General features: G+C 44.9%; 1 protein-coding gene across 3 annotated transcripts in view; it reads right to left on the bottom strand.

Moving 5' to 3' along the window:
- LRP4 (LDL receptor related protein 4) overlaps positions 1 to 16349 on the bottom strand; it is an 82402-nt gene that overhangs the window by 26626 nt on the left and 39427 nt on the right. For all 3 annotated transcript variants that reach the window (XM_042790743.1, XM_042790744.1, XM_042790745.1), the window contains exons 2-6: positions 14319 to 14465; positions 5295 to 5411; positions 3220 to 3333; positions 2655 to 2771; positions 55 to 183 (exon numbers count right to left, since the gene is read on the bottom strand). In XM_042790743.1, the coding sequence (XP_042646677.1) occupies positions 55 to 183; positions 2655 to 2771; positions 3220 to 3333; positions 5295 to 5411; positions 14319 to 14465 (624 nt within the window). The remainder of the gene's footprint in view (positions 1 to 54; positions 184 to 2654; positions 2772 to 3219; positions 3334 to 5294; positions 5412 to 14318; positions 14466 to 16349) is intronic.

Below are 16349 nucleotides of genomic sequence, written 5' to 3'. Positions count from 1 at the left end.
TTTAGACTTGCAACTCAGATGCTTGGACCAGTATATGACCCTATGCTCACTTACAGCAGTCCGATTCATCAGACCAGTCCCCACAGTCATCGTCACCATCACAGTGGTAGATGTCCAAGATGCAGCGTCCGTATGCACACTGGAACTCCTCCAAGCTGCAGGTGGCAGCTGGAACATCTGATGCTAACAAGGGAATGAAAGAAAAAATGCCTGAGGTGACAGGGCACAATCCAGTTTAGATGCAACCTTCTCATTCTAACAGTGGACTAGCAAGTATTTAGTAGAAAGGTATTGGAAATTATTAGCCATTGCTGCATATCTCTGCATGTCTTGTATTACTGAGAGGAATTACTGCGCTTCACTGAGGGGCAGGTTAAATCTATATATAAAGACACCTATGCAGACAATTCACAGAAAAAAAAAAAACAAACAAAAAAAATATTACATAATATCTCAGTCTATAAACACTAACTTTTCAAGAGTCATTAAGTTCTAGAGAAGGAAACAGCTAGGAAGAAGGAAGGGTTGATGGGAAAGCAACAAAAAAGATCCAGTGGTATAACCTTCCATCTCATGCTGGAGACACTATGTCTTAGTGCCCTCCAGAAAGTGCTTAAGTTGTTTATTAAACCTGAAAAAGGTAGATACAAAAACAGATGGAAAAAAAAAGATACCCTTTGGGTTAGATCTTTATTAAGGACTGAGGCATGCCAGAAGGCAAGATTAAAGTATGGAATAATTCCTTTAAAATGTTAACAAAAATAAGCACTTGAAGACCAAAGGAAGCAAGCAAGCAGCAAGGTGCTCAGGTCTGCATCTAACCTCTGAGAATTTCCCCCCTCCCTTTCCTCTCAAGCTGTCACCAAAACAAACCATGCCTTATCAGTAAGGAGCACTGCCATGCAGATGACCCTGGGCAAAGCCCAACAAACTCGTAGTCAGGGATTTGCCCACTGTTCTCTGTTCAACAGTACATTCTGTGGGAGGGGATGAAAAATGTTTTGAGTCCCACACAACAGAATCTGACACCTCTTCTCATATTGTCCAGCGAATGAACTGCATGTTTCAGGCATATGAGCCTTCCAACTGAGAAGCTCTGAAAATAAATCCATTAAACAAAAGGGAAGAGAAAGACTGACAGTCTGGGAAGTGAACTACCCAGGCCTCTCCAACCTGAAGTAGTGGACACAGCCTGCAGGCATGCAGCAAGAGCTTTAGCCCAGTGAATATCCAGTGGCTGAGTACTAAAATGTGTGTTAACATGTGCCTCAAAGGAGCCTTAAAGGAGTGTTCGGGTCTCCTTGAGGAGAAAATGAAGTCAGTGACTTAAAATCTCACGTAATGTGATTCAATTACAACACACACACCCGCCTCCCCCCCCCAAAAGAAACATACACACACATGCACAAAGAAGAAAAAACACACAAACAACTGTGTAGTCCCACCTTGTCCTAGAGGAACGACAAGCAGGAGTGGAGATAAGGAAAAGATGACAACCACATGGGGGAAGATAATAGAAAGGGAGGAAGCCAAACTGAGCTTCTTTGTGAGTTACTTAAAATGCCTATTTATAGAGACATATGCCAGCCAGGACTGGAGAAGCATTCCAGCTCAAAGAAGCAGGGGCATCAGTTCTGGGTGCCCCTCCACTCCCAGAGGATGCCAGGTTGAAACATCTCCCCTCCCTGCCCGAGGGCCTGATCATGGGGAAGTGACAGGCAAGGGAGAGGGGGGAAAGCAGAGGGAGGGAGAGAGGCTGGCTTCCTCCTAGAGCCCTTTCCTGGCTTAGAGACGTTTGCAGCCCCTGGCTCCCTGCCAACTCTCATTATCTGGAGAGATAAAAGACAACTCCCCCATGCATCCACGCCCCCTGCCCTTCAGGAGCTGGCGGCCCTGATCCCCCTCCCGGAGCCTTTTGAAGTTTCCTGTTATCTAGAACAAATTTCTGCAAAATGCCTTTGAGAGCAGGGTGGGGGAAGGGACCACTGCAACTTCCACAGACACTGGCAGCGCTCGCAGACACAGGAGAGAGGCAGTGGGGGTTAGGAAGGGACAGAATAGACTCCTGCCCCACTTGCTACGAGCCTGTGAAGGTGGCGGAGAAAACAACTGTTGTGGGCTCTCACGGCCCCCCTTGCCCGTCAGTCACTTTTTGAACAACGTTTTGCAGAAAGCATCTGAGTGAAGAGTGGTTGGTCAGGCAGGCAGCCCCTGCAGTGTGCCAGCTGGGGACATGCATTCCCCGAGGATGCTGTCAGTGAGCACAGCCCCCACCCCTCAATTCCAGGCAGGAATCAGACAAGAGGAAAAAGAAGGGAACAGTTTTATCACCTTAACCCCTGCCATCCAACTCCTAGTTTTATACAGAGCTGTATTCAGTAAAACATAAGCCTCCTGCTCTGACTCAAGGTCACACAGCCATGGGAAGGAACAGAGAAGCAGCCAGGCACAGATGAAGTATGCCTGTGAGGTAACACGAGAGATAGAACATTCTCTCGTGCCCTCTGGGGTAGGCAACAGAAGGCAGCATAGCTGCCAGTACAGGCAGGACTAACTTGTTTTTGATCTCTGCTGCAGAAAACGTGCCAAACCTCAAGACAGAGGCACGTCCGAAGGGCTATTTCCTGTGGTTACAAAGCAAGGAGAGCACTTACGGCAATTCTCTTCATCCGAGCCATCTTTGCAGTCTGTGTCACCATCACAGAACCAGTGCTCAGCTATGCAGCTACCATCGCTGCAACGGAACTCCTTCTCCGAGCACTTTCTCATATCTGCAGAGACAGCAACGCAAACAAAGCCTTAGCTTTTCTCAGAGTACTCAGGCAACAACTGCACCGTGCTCCTGAAGCTCCTAGGGCACCCACAAACAAGACTGCTCATTGAACCGTACATACCCACGTCATGCAGTGCCTGAGCAAAAACCATCATTGGTCATTTAACTGACACAAAGTGCTGGATTCTAAAGGAATCCGCAGGACTTCACAGCGGCATGTCAAGGAGTAACAGGTCTCAGGTGATTTTTGCCTGGCAGGTAAGCCACACAGCCTGGAGGCCCAACCAGCCAGCCCTGGGAACAGAATGTCCCACAAGCCCAGCCCAGACAAGCCAGCTGCAAGCCCTCACCCGTGCTCAGGGGATCCTAAAACTACACAGGTTGGAGTCTGTGCAATCCCTCTTAGAGCACTGGCAGGGCAGTATTTGTAAGGCCATGTTGCTCACCACACTGCTCATCGCTGTTGTCGCCACAGTCGTTGTCACCATCACAATGCCAAAGGCTGCGGATGCAGTATCCGTTCTGACATGAGAACTCATCTTCCTCACACTCCCGTGGAGCTGCAGGGACACAGTTGAGATAAGGTGAAGGCAAGGCAAGAAGATTTACTTTGCAGAACACCAGATCTGTGATATGTTACAAACAGAGCAACATCGATCTCCAAGGACACAGTGATGTTGGAGAGGTGATTTCCCTTCCCCTAAAAATACCAGGAGGACCACTGTTAGATTTCTTGAGCGTGTCTCTTCCATGCCACCCACAAGTCAATTGCACAGCAGGCTCTAAAACTTGAGAACATGGGTTGGAGGAAGTACCTGGAACAGAGAGATGGAGCCATCCACCCTGTGCTGATATTCTGGCACAGCCCCAAGCCAGGCTCTAGAGATCCCTGCACAGGAAAAAAGGCGATCCAGGCCTCTTTTTAAAGGAATTAATAGGCCCTCTCATTATCTAACAAATAATTGCTGGTGGAATTATATCTCCACCTTCTTTTCATAACAATGCCAAAGCTATCTTCAAAGGAAAGGAAACGTTCATTGAAAAGGGAGAGAAAAAAATTTAAACTTCCTCTTCTGAATGCCCCAGTATCTGCAGCCTCATTTTACCCTCCTTGCCAGTCTTTTAAGGAAGCTTGTCTGCAGGCCGGTGAGGAAAGGCAAGGGACTGCAGAATTAACACCCGAGGATCTCAATCCAACAGAAACTCTCCTATAGTTACACGGTAGTCTGAACAACCTCCTAGGAGTCTCTTATTCACAGAATCTTGCATGCCTCCTTTCGTTAGTCTCCAAATATTCTGATCACACCCTTCTCCACTGCTGTCTTAGATAGGAGGGCATTCCAACTTCTTCCGAAAAACAAAAGACAAAACAAACCCAAACCTATATACCTTTTCTTTTATGAAAATGTCTGAATAGACTGGAAAACTAAGATTAGTCCTGCAATCCAGAGCATCATATGGGATATCAAAACCCTGAACCTCACTTCCCAGCCCTTTGCCCAAAAGGGCAGGCAAAACTCACGGGCATACTGATCAAAAAGTGAATTCATTTCCACGCAAGTATTGGACATGGAATACTTCACAGCCAAGAGCTTTATTCTTGCATTTCTTGAGATGTGGTTCCTCTATCAGAGTCACCCTGGAGGCACCACGCACACAACTTTTGTAGAATTCAAGGGCTCTAGAGCAATGCTTATTAAGCAGTAAGTGGTGCTACATAACACGCTGGTTCTCTGGCATGTGCTGCCAAGTACAAGCCTGAGCATTTGTTGTGGAGAAGGAAAGCTGTATCCCTGAACACCTTTTGCTAATGGAAGCCAACCACAAGGAACCCTTGTCCTCAACACAAAAGGGAAGGGAGGAGGCTGAACTCCAAAGGCTCAGGCAAAATTCCCTCCATTTTAATAATGTGTAGAGGCACAGCAGCAGTGCTTACAGCTAGCAGCCTGCCATGGCAGCTCTTTTGAAGATGGCACCTCGCATGGCAGCAGACAGTCAGCTTTCAGGGTAACCAGTCCCTGTGTGGGCAGCATCCCTGCAGCACCTCCCTCTCCTTAGGGAGCAATGTTTGAAGGGAGAGGATGCTGGGGGCAGCCCAGCACAGCAGAAAAGTCAGACAGTGGAACCTGAGGCCACAGGAAGTCAGCCAGACAGGCAGTTCAGTAGGATTTGGCAGGGGTTAGGTGTTTCCATGATCACGGGAGGACATGAAGAGCTCAGCTCAGGGAAGGGCTTCACGGGACATTAACTAGCAAGGCTACAGGGCATAAACGGTTCTCCAGCTGGATGGAGGCATCCCCTCCCCCAGGACACCCAGCTGAACAGCGAGCCAGGTGCCCAGGCGGCAGGGCTTAGGGACATCAGGTACACACCTCTGCCAGAGGCAGGATATAGCTTATCACAAGCCAGAGGTCTGATTCGGTAGATAAACTCTTACATTCCTGTAATAGAAAGGGTCAGCTTTCCGGGCAACGGCAGCCAGGCACTGCACCCACCCTCTCCCCTCAGAGAGGTGACTTACGGCAGTCCTGTTCATCAGAATCATCCTCACAGTCATTGTCTCCATCGCAGACCCACGATCGGCGGATACACTTCCCGTTGTCACAGTGGAAGTCCAAGGGGGAGCAAGTAGGCAGCACTGCAACAGCAAAGAAACACCTTGTGGAGCTATAGCCAGCTTCCTTCCTGAAAGCGAAGTTCCTTCCCTCCAGAGGAGGGGGGCTACACCTCTTAAAAAGAAAAAAGACATAAAATTTCAAGCCACGAGGAAGAGCTGTTCCCCATATGGGGGGCCAGGGTAGGTCTGTAGCTTGGCAGTCTCTCCTCCCCAGAGAAGCACTGACCTTTCCACAATAAAGTAGCCGCCACAATTCCCCCACTGAGTTCCTTTTTTCTCTTTCATCCCTGAGCCTGCTGTCCTCCCATAACTGCAATTTTATTATAACAAGCAAAATTACATTATCAGAGTCTTTTCTGCACGCTTCCCAATGCAGTCTACCCTGTTTCTATTGCACAGTGAGTTCTTTAGAGTGAGAACTACCAAAAGAAATGTTTTTGGGAACAGGATTTTACAAGGTACATGCTACAGCGTGTGTTCCAGCATGGGGACTCTGCCAGCATTTCTGTCTAACAAACCTGGAAGGAGAAGCTTAGAGGCAGGAATCCACTGCTGGGGATAATTTGCTGTACCTCAGGTGTGGGCGACAGAGTCCAAACCATGCTAGAGGTCTCCAGAAGGGACTGAAGAAGGGGGCAGATGTGGGATGCTTGCCTACACAGAGTCTGCTGGTAATGGAGTGGAACCACAAATCCAGTGTTTGAAGAGACCCGAAGCCACAAAGCTGGAATTCAAGGGGGAGCATCAGCCCTGTCCTTCTCCCCACGGATGAGAGGAACACTCAACCCCGGGGAGGTTCAGGCTTTTAAATGCTGCCAGCTGTGGTAGGGAAGGGGCTGCACAAGGCTGTTCCTGACAGGTGCGTTCTCCAGAGAACAAGGTTTGCTCAGCCATGCGAAGGGGCAAGGGCTGGAGAGGCCAGTGCCTAAAACCCTTTTATCCCAGCCCAAGCCTGCCGACAGCATCGCTCATCTGTCACCAGGTGGGCCAGCCCTCTTCTGCTATGCTGCTACTTCTTCCCCTGCCAACACTATCCTGGGGGTGGGAGCGCAAGGGGAGGGAAGCAGGTAAAAGAAGAAGGTGAAGACAGCAGCCACGCACACAAGGAGGAGGATTTAATAAGTAGAACAAATAGTCACATTTTCAGCTTTTCCAGCTTCCTCAACCCTCCATTTCCCCTTGGCCCAGGACTGCTGCCAATGTCTTCTGAAAGCAGCATGGATTACACTATACAGAATCATTCACTGCTCTCTATAGCAAGTTCTCCAACATTTCTCACCAAGGGCCTGTCCAAAAAGCATCCTACCCCAAGGATACACTAGTGCAGTTAAATTCAGACTTGCTCTAATATCTCTTCTCCTAACCATAAATTCGGACCATCTTCTCAGCTGTTCCTGCAGTATGGCAGGCATAGGCATCTCTGTGTCTGAGGACATCACTGCTCTCAACACTGAACCCTGCACTAGGTGACAAAATACAGAATCTGTCACTGCCCATTGGGAAAAGGTTCTTCCCATCATGTCCAGGATGCCCCATGCAGATACACGTCCAGGTCAGATCCATCTACTTCTAGGCCTCAGAGAGGTATTAAAGAGAAGAAAGCATACAAACTCATACTTTCACCCCACAAATTTGACAGCACTCTGGTCTTCCAGCAGCTGACCTGCTCCCTCACACTGAACTTTCTCTGAGTGCCCCTGTGCTGCTGCATCAAAATGGAGGGAGCTACCCCTTCTTCCCCAGGGCAGGCAGAAGGGGAAAACACTACAGTTCCCCAACTCTGCTTCCAAACAAAACCAAAAAAGATCTTTGGATTCAGAGGGACAAGTCCCACAGATCAGCCCTCTCTCCCTCAAGCACAACTCCCATACATTGCACGCTGTGCAAACCTTCCCTGGCCTCAGCTGCAGTTTCAGGACTAAGACCATCCCCCCCAGCATATGCTTTTCTGTCTGCTCACCCGGGTCCCAGCGTGACTAATCACCAAAGGACTGCACAGGAGCCACCTGGAAGGGAATTTCCATGCTGACTCTCCAGGGGAGAATTCTTCAGGCTCCCAGAGGGTTAGGCCATTAGCGCTGGTTCAGAGCCGACACCATTATCCCACTGAACTGCTGCATCCCTTCATGAGCTAACGACACAAAATGAAATTCCACCCCTACAGGGAGCAGTTCAGCCAATTTCATACTCCCCTTAAATATAAAAATTGAGCTTCAATCACAGGGGAGGGGGAGCAGGGGAAAAGGGTGAAACACAAACTGTCAGATACAAAGGAGGACCTAATTCCCACTGCAGCAGACAGCAAGTGTGTGCCAGCCCAGACAACACCAGGGGGGAGATAAATCCCCTTCTACAGGAGCTCTCTTTTAAAGGAGGAAGAAAAAACACAAACCCATTTAAGACAGAAAAAAAAAAAAAAAGCTAATGATTGAAGGCTGATGTCTCAGAGAGCAGAGCAACCGCCAATGGGATCAGGTCAGGGATCCACGTAACCTGAATCTAATAATGGTCAGAAACAGATGCTTCAAAAGGAAAATGTAAGAGATTCTGGGAGCAGCCTTCACATGGGGGCAGACTTTTCCTAACCCCCTCTTCCCAGCTCTGCCCTCCCAATCCACGATCTCGTCTCCCCGTTAAAAACTGCCTACACAGAAACATTCCTGTGTTTCCTTCAGTTCATTCTAGACACATCAGGCTTCAGTTCCACTGTACAGCCCTTCGCTCTAGGGTTGTTATTATTCAGCCCATTTGTTGGTCATTTATTACTTCGTATTTTGATGAGTTTTATTCCTGCGGAGTTAAAAACTGAGGGCAAACCACTAGCCCAGAGTTAATGTTTAGTACTGTTGTAAATATATCCAAAATGTTTGGAAGTTAGGAGGAAATTCAAAAGTTTAGAGGTCACACTTCGGACGTTCAAACAACCTTCACTATATTTTGTCCTGACATCATGAAGCAGCTATACAATTTGGTAAGTGTATTGGTTTAACTCATATAACTCACTTTAAAAGCCACAACTCCATGGTCAGAAGAAGAGTACATGGCAATACAAATGAAGCAGTAGGAACTCCTTTCACTGTCAGAGGTGGAGCAAGACCTCTCTGGACAAGATGGATTAGCAGCTAGAAGACTAGAAACAGAACCCCTATATTCTCTTCCCAGCTTGATGTTGATGCTTGCATGACCATGGGACAGTTCTGTCTCTTTAGTCCCACTTCCCAACCTGTAAATTGAAGGATATTTATTATTTCCTAAGAAAGCTGTAAGTTCTTCATAGGCACTGCTTTCATTGATGAGAAAGTAATCACAGATTGCACTAACACGCTTTCTCCGCTATTCATAGCGGGATTAGGTAATGCAACAGTAACACAGTTAAGCCTCAACCCCTCTTCCCTGCTTAATTCCAGCTTGATCTCTCCACATCTGTGCAAATAAACAGTGTTTTCCTAAAAGAGATAAGCAAAGGCAAGTCCAAGGATGGAGATGAAGACAGAAAAATGCCCAAAGAGGGCCTAACCTGCCTCCGCAGGTAGAGCCACGAGTCAGGATGGGGAACAAGCCCAAGGAAGGGGAGCCAGGGGGAAGAGCTAAGCTGGGCAGCAACAGCCCAAGAGAGCACATCTGTCAACTGCCAGTGAGCAACACAAAAAGGCCTTTGAACTTCCAACCATTTCCCTAAGCTCATCCCTCTGCATGGTCACACTGGACATCGTCCAAGGTTTCGGCACAGCTAGGTCTACCGTAAGCCTGCTATTCCTCCCCCTCTCCCAACTCTTATTACACAGGGCACTCTTTTATGGCCGAGCAGAAGGGGAGGGGGGAGGGCGGGGGAAAAAGGAAGTTTATAAGGTGAAACGCAGACTGAATCACGTCCCACTGTCCTTTGAACACTTTATCCCTGTTGCCTGTGGTGAGCAGGTTGCTTTGTACGCAAGGACAGCGAACAACTGGTGTTCAAAGCTCTGGAGCGCAGCGGTTTGAACAGTGCTGCTTGCTCAATTCAGCAAACTCTTGGTCGCATAAAGAATGAGAAGTTAATTTAAAAAATAAATACAAACAACAACAAAAAAATCACGCTACCTACATAAAAGACGATTGCAGCCTGACCCCCAGCTATGTCCACACTCGTGCATGTGTATGAGCACATACGTACACACGAACATATTTCTGTTTGCTGAGATCTGTAGCACAGTGAGCAGTAAGTCCAGAAGCAAGAATAAAGGGCGTTAGTCCACTCTCAGGAAGAAATAGGAGAGGCAACATTTTACTAATTACTTTTTGGAAAATCTAGTTCCAGAAGAACATAAAATGTTTCCAGTCACACTGCTGAACAGTATTTAAGGATGTTGCTGGTCAAAAAAAAAAAGAATTAACGAATTAAAAAAAAAAAAAAGTATCAGCACCCAATCTTTTACAACCCTTTGATCACAAGCACTCTGCTCCAGGGGGCACTGCATTAATTCTGATGCCTTTTCAAGGAAACACACATACTCCAAGCCCAATAAAATGAAGAAGTGTGGTTGCAGATACGGCACTGGTGTCTCTTCAAGAGAAACTTGAACTCTTGTCAAGAGTTCCTAATTAGTAAAACTTGAAGTGTAGAAGTGAAGCTTCACCTGAGCTCTTGTATCTGAGGCTGGTGATTAAGTGAAAGGCAGAAGGAAAATGATTCATTTAAAGCTTCCATTAATTTTACTAAAACATCTGTGAGATTTTTATCCTCACATCAAAATTTTTTGTTGTGGGACTGATAAGCAGACTATACCGATAACCCTGTTTCTGGCAAGGAAGAGACCCTCTCCTGGGCTTGAATAAGTTGTAGCTCAACAGGAACTGCCTAAATTTTGCAGTGAGATGGGAATAACAGACCACTTCCAGTAAGCTTTAAGGTAAAGGGAGAAATTTTTTTCAGTCCCTTTAAATGAAAAGTATTGTACAACAGTGCATGGAGCTAAGCAAGCAAGTCTGTGTCCCAAGGAGATACACATTTACAAGCTGATTAGATCCAAAATTCAGAGTAAGAAGGCTCTCCTGGGGGATGGTTACGAGGAGATTTGGCGTATCTTAGGAGAAACAGAACTATTTATCAATCCTCAGGCCAAGTTTACTCAGTTGTCCTTTCACCCCTGCCACAGGAAGTGAGACTCATTCACACCACACTGGACTTCAAAGAGCATGCAGGAGGGCAGAATGAAAACCATTCCTCCGCTTGCATGCGGCTTTCGTTAGGGACAGTCCAAAGCAGCCTCTCTGTTGGCACAAGGCAGGAAGGCAGCCGAGCTACTCTGTGCATGTGTAGCAAGGGCTTCCAAGCCAGACACTGTCAGCAAGCCAGAGAGCTGACACCAGAGAAAGTCTATGAAGCTGGCATGACAGCTGGGAGGTTGCTTATTACTATTATTACTACAGCACTCTGGCTTGTAAACATGATCCGAAGCAGGAAGCAAACATGTCACGGAATACTTGGCTCCCGTCACAGCAGGGCTTCAGATTTGCAAGGAAAAGTTCTTATCATAGCCAGGTAAGCAGAGGCAGGGCTCTCCCAAAAATGACGGGAAATACTTACGAGAGGCAGACATTCCAAGGACACCGATACAAGTGAAAAATGTCTGGGGTGTCCAGAAAGGGAAAAACAGTGCAACTGACTCAAAAAGTGGGAATTTGTTTTATAGTTTGTAACAGAACATTAAAAAAAAAAAAAAAAAAAAAAAAAAGAAAAAAAAAAAATCCCAAAAGAAACTAACACACCATGTTTTAAGAATTTATCTCATAATTCTCTCAAAAGGAAGAAGTATTCCCTGTGTCTGCTCTCAGTTTTCATAGCTGCAACTCCTCTCACTCATTGCCAAGTATCTTGCAGCCCTCCCTCCCCTTTTTTTTTTTTTCTTCCTTCACACAATACGTTCCAAGCTGTCGTTCTTTAACTGAAATGATAAATTACCAGTTCAAGGCTAGGAAATTGCATTAATACAGAATTTAGCAAACTCCAGTCAACTACTCAAGCATATGCAGTGCTATATAGGCACAGATGCAAGACTGAATCTTGACTTGCTAAAGTAATTTTCACCTTTCCCCCCACCCCATGTTTTACTCTCTTGCTTGATTAGGGGTCCAACAGTCCAATGTCTTCCCATTCTCCCAAGGAAGCAAAGAGAACTTTCTCAGGAATGCATTCTTGTTGTTGTATCGACTTCGGTGTATCAGCTCATATGTACACTGTACGGAAAAGTAGACCTTAAAACAAGCATGGTTGCAGCTTTATTTCTCTGGAAAGTTAGGATAGTCACAGAAATAAACATAAAATCCTGTAACTCTGTAAAACTAACTTGCAGCAGACCAGTAGAAATGCGGGATTCCTTGCAATCACTTCTGTTCAGTCTTCTGAACAGAGACATCTATTTGATGATATTATAATTCCTGTCTTTAAAACTCAAGAGCTGTACTTCCATACACTGCCAAAAAAGAATCCTGACAGCTTCAGCATCTCAGAAGAGTCCATATAAGTGGTTGAACAGACTTAGGTTCATGAATCAGGACAAACCACTGGGCTCACCCCAGCCTGAAAACCAGTCCCATGGTTTTTGAGGAATCTCACTGATTTTTTATCTAGGCTTTTAATATATCTGGGGCTTGTACAATGACTTCATCAGGACAACCCAAACCTACAGCTCAATATTTGTATTAAAAAGAAATTCACCAATTTCAGACCTGTTATAAGTCAATAAATAAGAAAAAAATTAAAGCTCAAAACAGAGGAGTTGTCCAAAATTTCAATCCAACTAGAACACTGTATGCATGTCACAGACAGATGGCCAGGGAAGGAAGGAAAATCTGTGAACTGATCATTGTCACATACTATGTGCAAGCATCAGTGCTGATTTGTGAGAAGATTAAATTGCTTTAAAATTTGAGTTGCTGTTCCAATGGGCTCATACCCCACCTCTGCTCTTGCACTCCTGCTGCCTTCTTCATTCCTGGCACAGTCGAGCGGATCAAATGGAAAGTTAACCCCACAAATGAGTACACCTTCACAAGGCTCCTGTATACCAAGCAAAAGCGAGGGATTTAGCAAGCGATCTGCTTTAGCAAAAGGTTTCAGGGCCGTAATGACTAAGCAAGATAGGAAATAGCACGGACAACTACCATGAGCCTACACTGTGGAGTCAACCTAGTTCTTACAAATAAACAATGATCTATCACATACCTGGACTCATAATGAGCAGCTACTCAGAGCAAGATTCAGCAGGCTCAATGGAGTAAATGTTCCTAGGGCCTCTCCACTGCAACCTTGCCGGTGTGTGCTGAAGTCATGCACTTAACATTTCTATAGAGTCCTTAGCCCCACTGTTCAACTTTTATTTTTGCTTTTTTCTTTCACTAAATTGCACTCAGAGTACTTCTGTCAGCTGAAAAAGTTCTCTTTGTATTTATTCTGCTACGATGCAATATTTAAAAAGGCAGCTCATCTTTTAGTCCTTCCGCTTGAGTCACTTTTGCTACTCTGTAAAGATGCAGCTCTTGATCTCCCCTCCCATCTTGTCAAATCTACTGTCCTTCTCTGTACATGCTAGCTTACCTCTCTCACTAACGCAGAGACCTACAGAACAAGTCATATTCTGAATGAGAGGTTTAAACATTCCCATCTTCCACATGTTGTTTTCTAGATTTTAATACTATTTCTTCAGTTCCCTGATCCTCATCTCCTCTTTCTTGAGCATGGCAAGTTCTCAAATTCACGCTTTTCTTCACTGGATGCAAATATGCAGGTTTTCCTTCCACTTCCTTTGATTTCTCCAGTTAAGGTCACATCCTTGCCAAATGACCCTTTCGCTAATCATCTTTAAACCAAACACTGATCACCTCGGTTTGCTGGTAACATATTTTTCAAAACCCCATTTTTCAACCAAGGTTTCAACCAAGGTCTTCCATGTTGCTCACTGTTTGCAAAATTGTAGGAAACAAGAAGTGAGAAGAAAAAATTTTTCACAAAACTGAGTTGAGATCTCCCACACTTAAGGAAGAAAAGATCCTCCAAAACACTATTTCAAAGGTGAAGAAAGCTCCTTTCCTTACAGCAGTCAACAGTAGAAACCAGGGAAGGCTAGAGAGATATCCAACACGGGAAGATAAATTCCTCAAATCACGTTCATTGACAGGAGCTTTAAATCTTCATCTCTATGCAAACTTTCAGGAAAGGAGTTCCACAAAATTGGGCCTTTTTTTTCCACCCTTCAATTCTACCACAGTCTGTGGAATCCAAAGAGGTGAGATAAGAAAGCAACTTACACTTGGCTCCAGGAAAGGAGGTTTTCTCTATTCATCTCTATGGTGCTAAACCCACTAAGAGTGACACTTCATATCAGTTCTCATCAGTTGGGCTTAGCTACACAGATGCTGACACTACACAAATACACAGTAGCTGCAAGGTAACTCCACTCAGCAAATCCCAAGACCAATGAATGTTGATTACAGTACTTATCCTTCCCTCCCTTCATAGGGCAGCCAGGACAGAGACTGGAATATTACTTAAAAGGGCAGACAACCTCAATACACTTCTTCACACTGCTTATTTATTTTCCATTACTATTTATAGAAAAATCATATAATTCAGTTCACAGATAGCGCTTTTGCAAGGTTGGGAAAAAAGAGGTACTTCTCTGTCTCTCCTCTCGCTCTAAAATATTCACATCCAACAGCCATCTCACACCAGCTGCAAAAGGCTGAGTTGGTCTTTCACTCTGCTCTATGCCAACAGACACTGGCTCTGTTAGACTCTGAGTACTGAAGTCAATCAAAAGTCTGTCATCTACAGTCTTAAATATTTGTCATACAAAAACTAGGATGTGCCTGTAAAATAGAGAAGCACCCGCAGAGAAAAAGTTAAGACATTCAGACTTCACAAACACAAGTCAAGAATGGTATTCTTACTGCAGCCATCTTCATCACTGTGGTCCCCACAGTCATTGTCCCCATCACACTGCCACTGAGCAGGGATGCATGTGCATTCCCCAAATGCGCTGACAGCACATGTAAAATGGTTACGTCCACAGGAGCACTCGGTGCTACTTGCAACACCTGTAAAGGAACAAACAAAGAAAAAAAGATACTTTGAAGAGATTTGTCTATTTTAGGGTAAATGCATTAAATACAAAGTGACATCACCATTTTCCTCCATGTATGCACTTTATGTATGAACACATACTCTACTGCAAAGGAAAGCGTTCAGCCCCCTTGCACTGGTGAAATAGGAGATCAGGTACTATGCATAGTTTCCTGGAATAGGGCTATTTGAAGGCAACAGCAAATAGCAACCTGCCAAAAAGAGACTTGGGAATCAGTTAGCTGAAAAATAACTCAGCACAAGTCACAATCAAATTCAAGGAATCCCGGGTATCAGAACACCCTTCTTATTTTAAAAACTCAGTTTTCTCCTAGTGCACAGTGCTGCTGCTGCTCCACTTAGTTCTGACACCACAACAAAAGGGATAGCAGAGAGTCAACTTCAAAGAGTTATCTGGGGTCTTCTCCATGCCCTGAACTTTCTAGATGCAAACCTTCTACATGTCACTGCTTTAGACATTTCATACTCCAGTGTGAGTAAAAAAATAAAAAATACATCCTTTCTTATTTATCTATAGAGATTAAACTGTGACATTATCCTGTGCATAAATGACATTTATAAAAGAAAAGAGGATTTTCAACTCTACAAATTGACAAAAAGAAAATGCAGTCCAAATGTCAATACATAATCTGGTAAGAACACTTTTTTCCAGCCTTAAAGTTAGCTTACAGAGTTCCCAACCCCCTTCTCCCCTCTCCCAGCTACAGAGCAATACTCTGCACAACTCTTGACGCTCAACCCTGTGCAAACACAACTATTTATGATATTATCCCACCCATTCTCTTAATAAATCTCTGCCTTGAGAAAGAACAGGCTGTATCCCACCTCTTGAAGAGGAGAAGGTCACACCTGAACTTCTGTCTGACATTATCTAGACAATCTATATAATCAATATCACTGTTAAACAAATGATTATTCTATCAACAATCCCAGTCTGCGACTGGATTCTTTTTGCATGGTTCCTTCTTTCTGCAGTTCAAACAAACCTAAAGCTCTCAGATTAAGCAAACAGATCATAAATAAAGAAGTATAGAGGGATAGCTGCTTCAAGTGGTAGTCATATACATCCTGAACTATTTGAAGACTTTTTGATCTCATTTGTTACATCTAGTGTATCTGTGATGAACCATGAGCTGTAGCAACTGAAGCAAAAAAAAAAACCAAAACAACAGAAAACCCACAAACCTCCCAATTTCCTTATTTTCTATTTTCATGGAGAAAAGCAGTATCTGCAAAATTTTACGTAACTATTTACAACTCTCTCAACAGCAGAATTCCCTCCAGCAAACGCATCCACTTGTGTAAGCTAAACCAAGATTTAAGTTTAGAGGGGACGCACTTCTTCCTTGAGGAACAATTCCATGACAAGTTTCTTCTGCAACAAAACTGGCTGAGGAGGTTTCTGCCAGCCGCTGCTGCCTGCTCCCAACTGCTATATGGCAGGTTGCAAGGCCTTGCTACAAACTGTTTTCCAAGCACATCCACAAGCTGATGAATTGGGCCAACCAAATTGGTTGCAGGATCTCCCATCGTAGACTGCCATGGGTGTAACAACCTCTTATTTTCCCCCCACCTCCACTTCACGTTATGTTTAAAAGGTTTAGTAGAAAACATACATCTCAAGGTACTACTGTATATGCTAGAGAAAGCGACCTATATCTGGTGTAAGAAGGGATAAGGGCAGGAAGACCATAAGGTGAACAAGGAACAGAAAGAAGGAAAGGCAAATGAAAAAGAGCAGAGTGGCCAGACCCTCAAAGGACTTACAGGTGTGGCCAGTACAAAGGCTGACTCAAAAAGACAGCAAGGGGGTGATGTAGAGTCAGAAGGCAAAAAAA

The sequence above is a fragment of the Tyto alba genome, unplaced genomic scaffold, assembly GCF_018691265.1.
Source record: "Tyto alba isolate M040663 unplaced genomic scaffold, T.alba_DEE_v4.0 Super-Scaffold_18, whole genome shotgun sequence".
In the NCBI taxonomy this organism is placed as follows: domain Eukaryota; kingdom Metazoa; phylum Chordata; class Aves; order Strigiformes; family Tytonidae; genus Tyto; species Tyto alba.
Note: the sequence above shows the minus strand (reverse complement) of the source record. Positions and strands in the feature narration are given on the sequence as shown.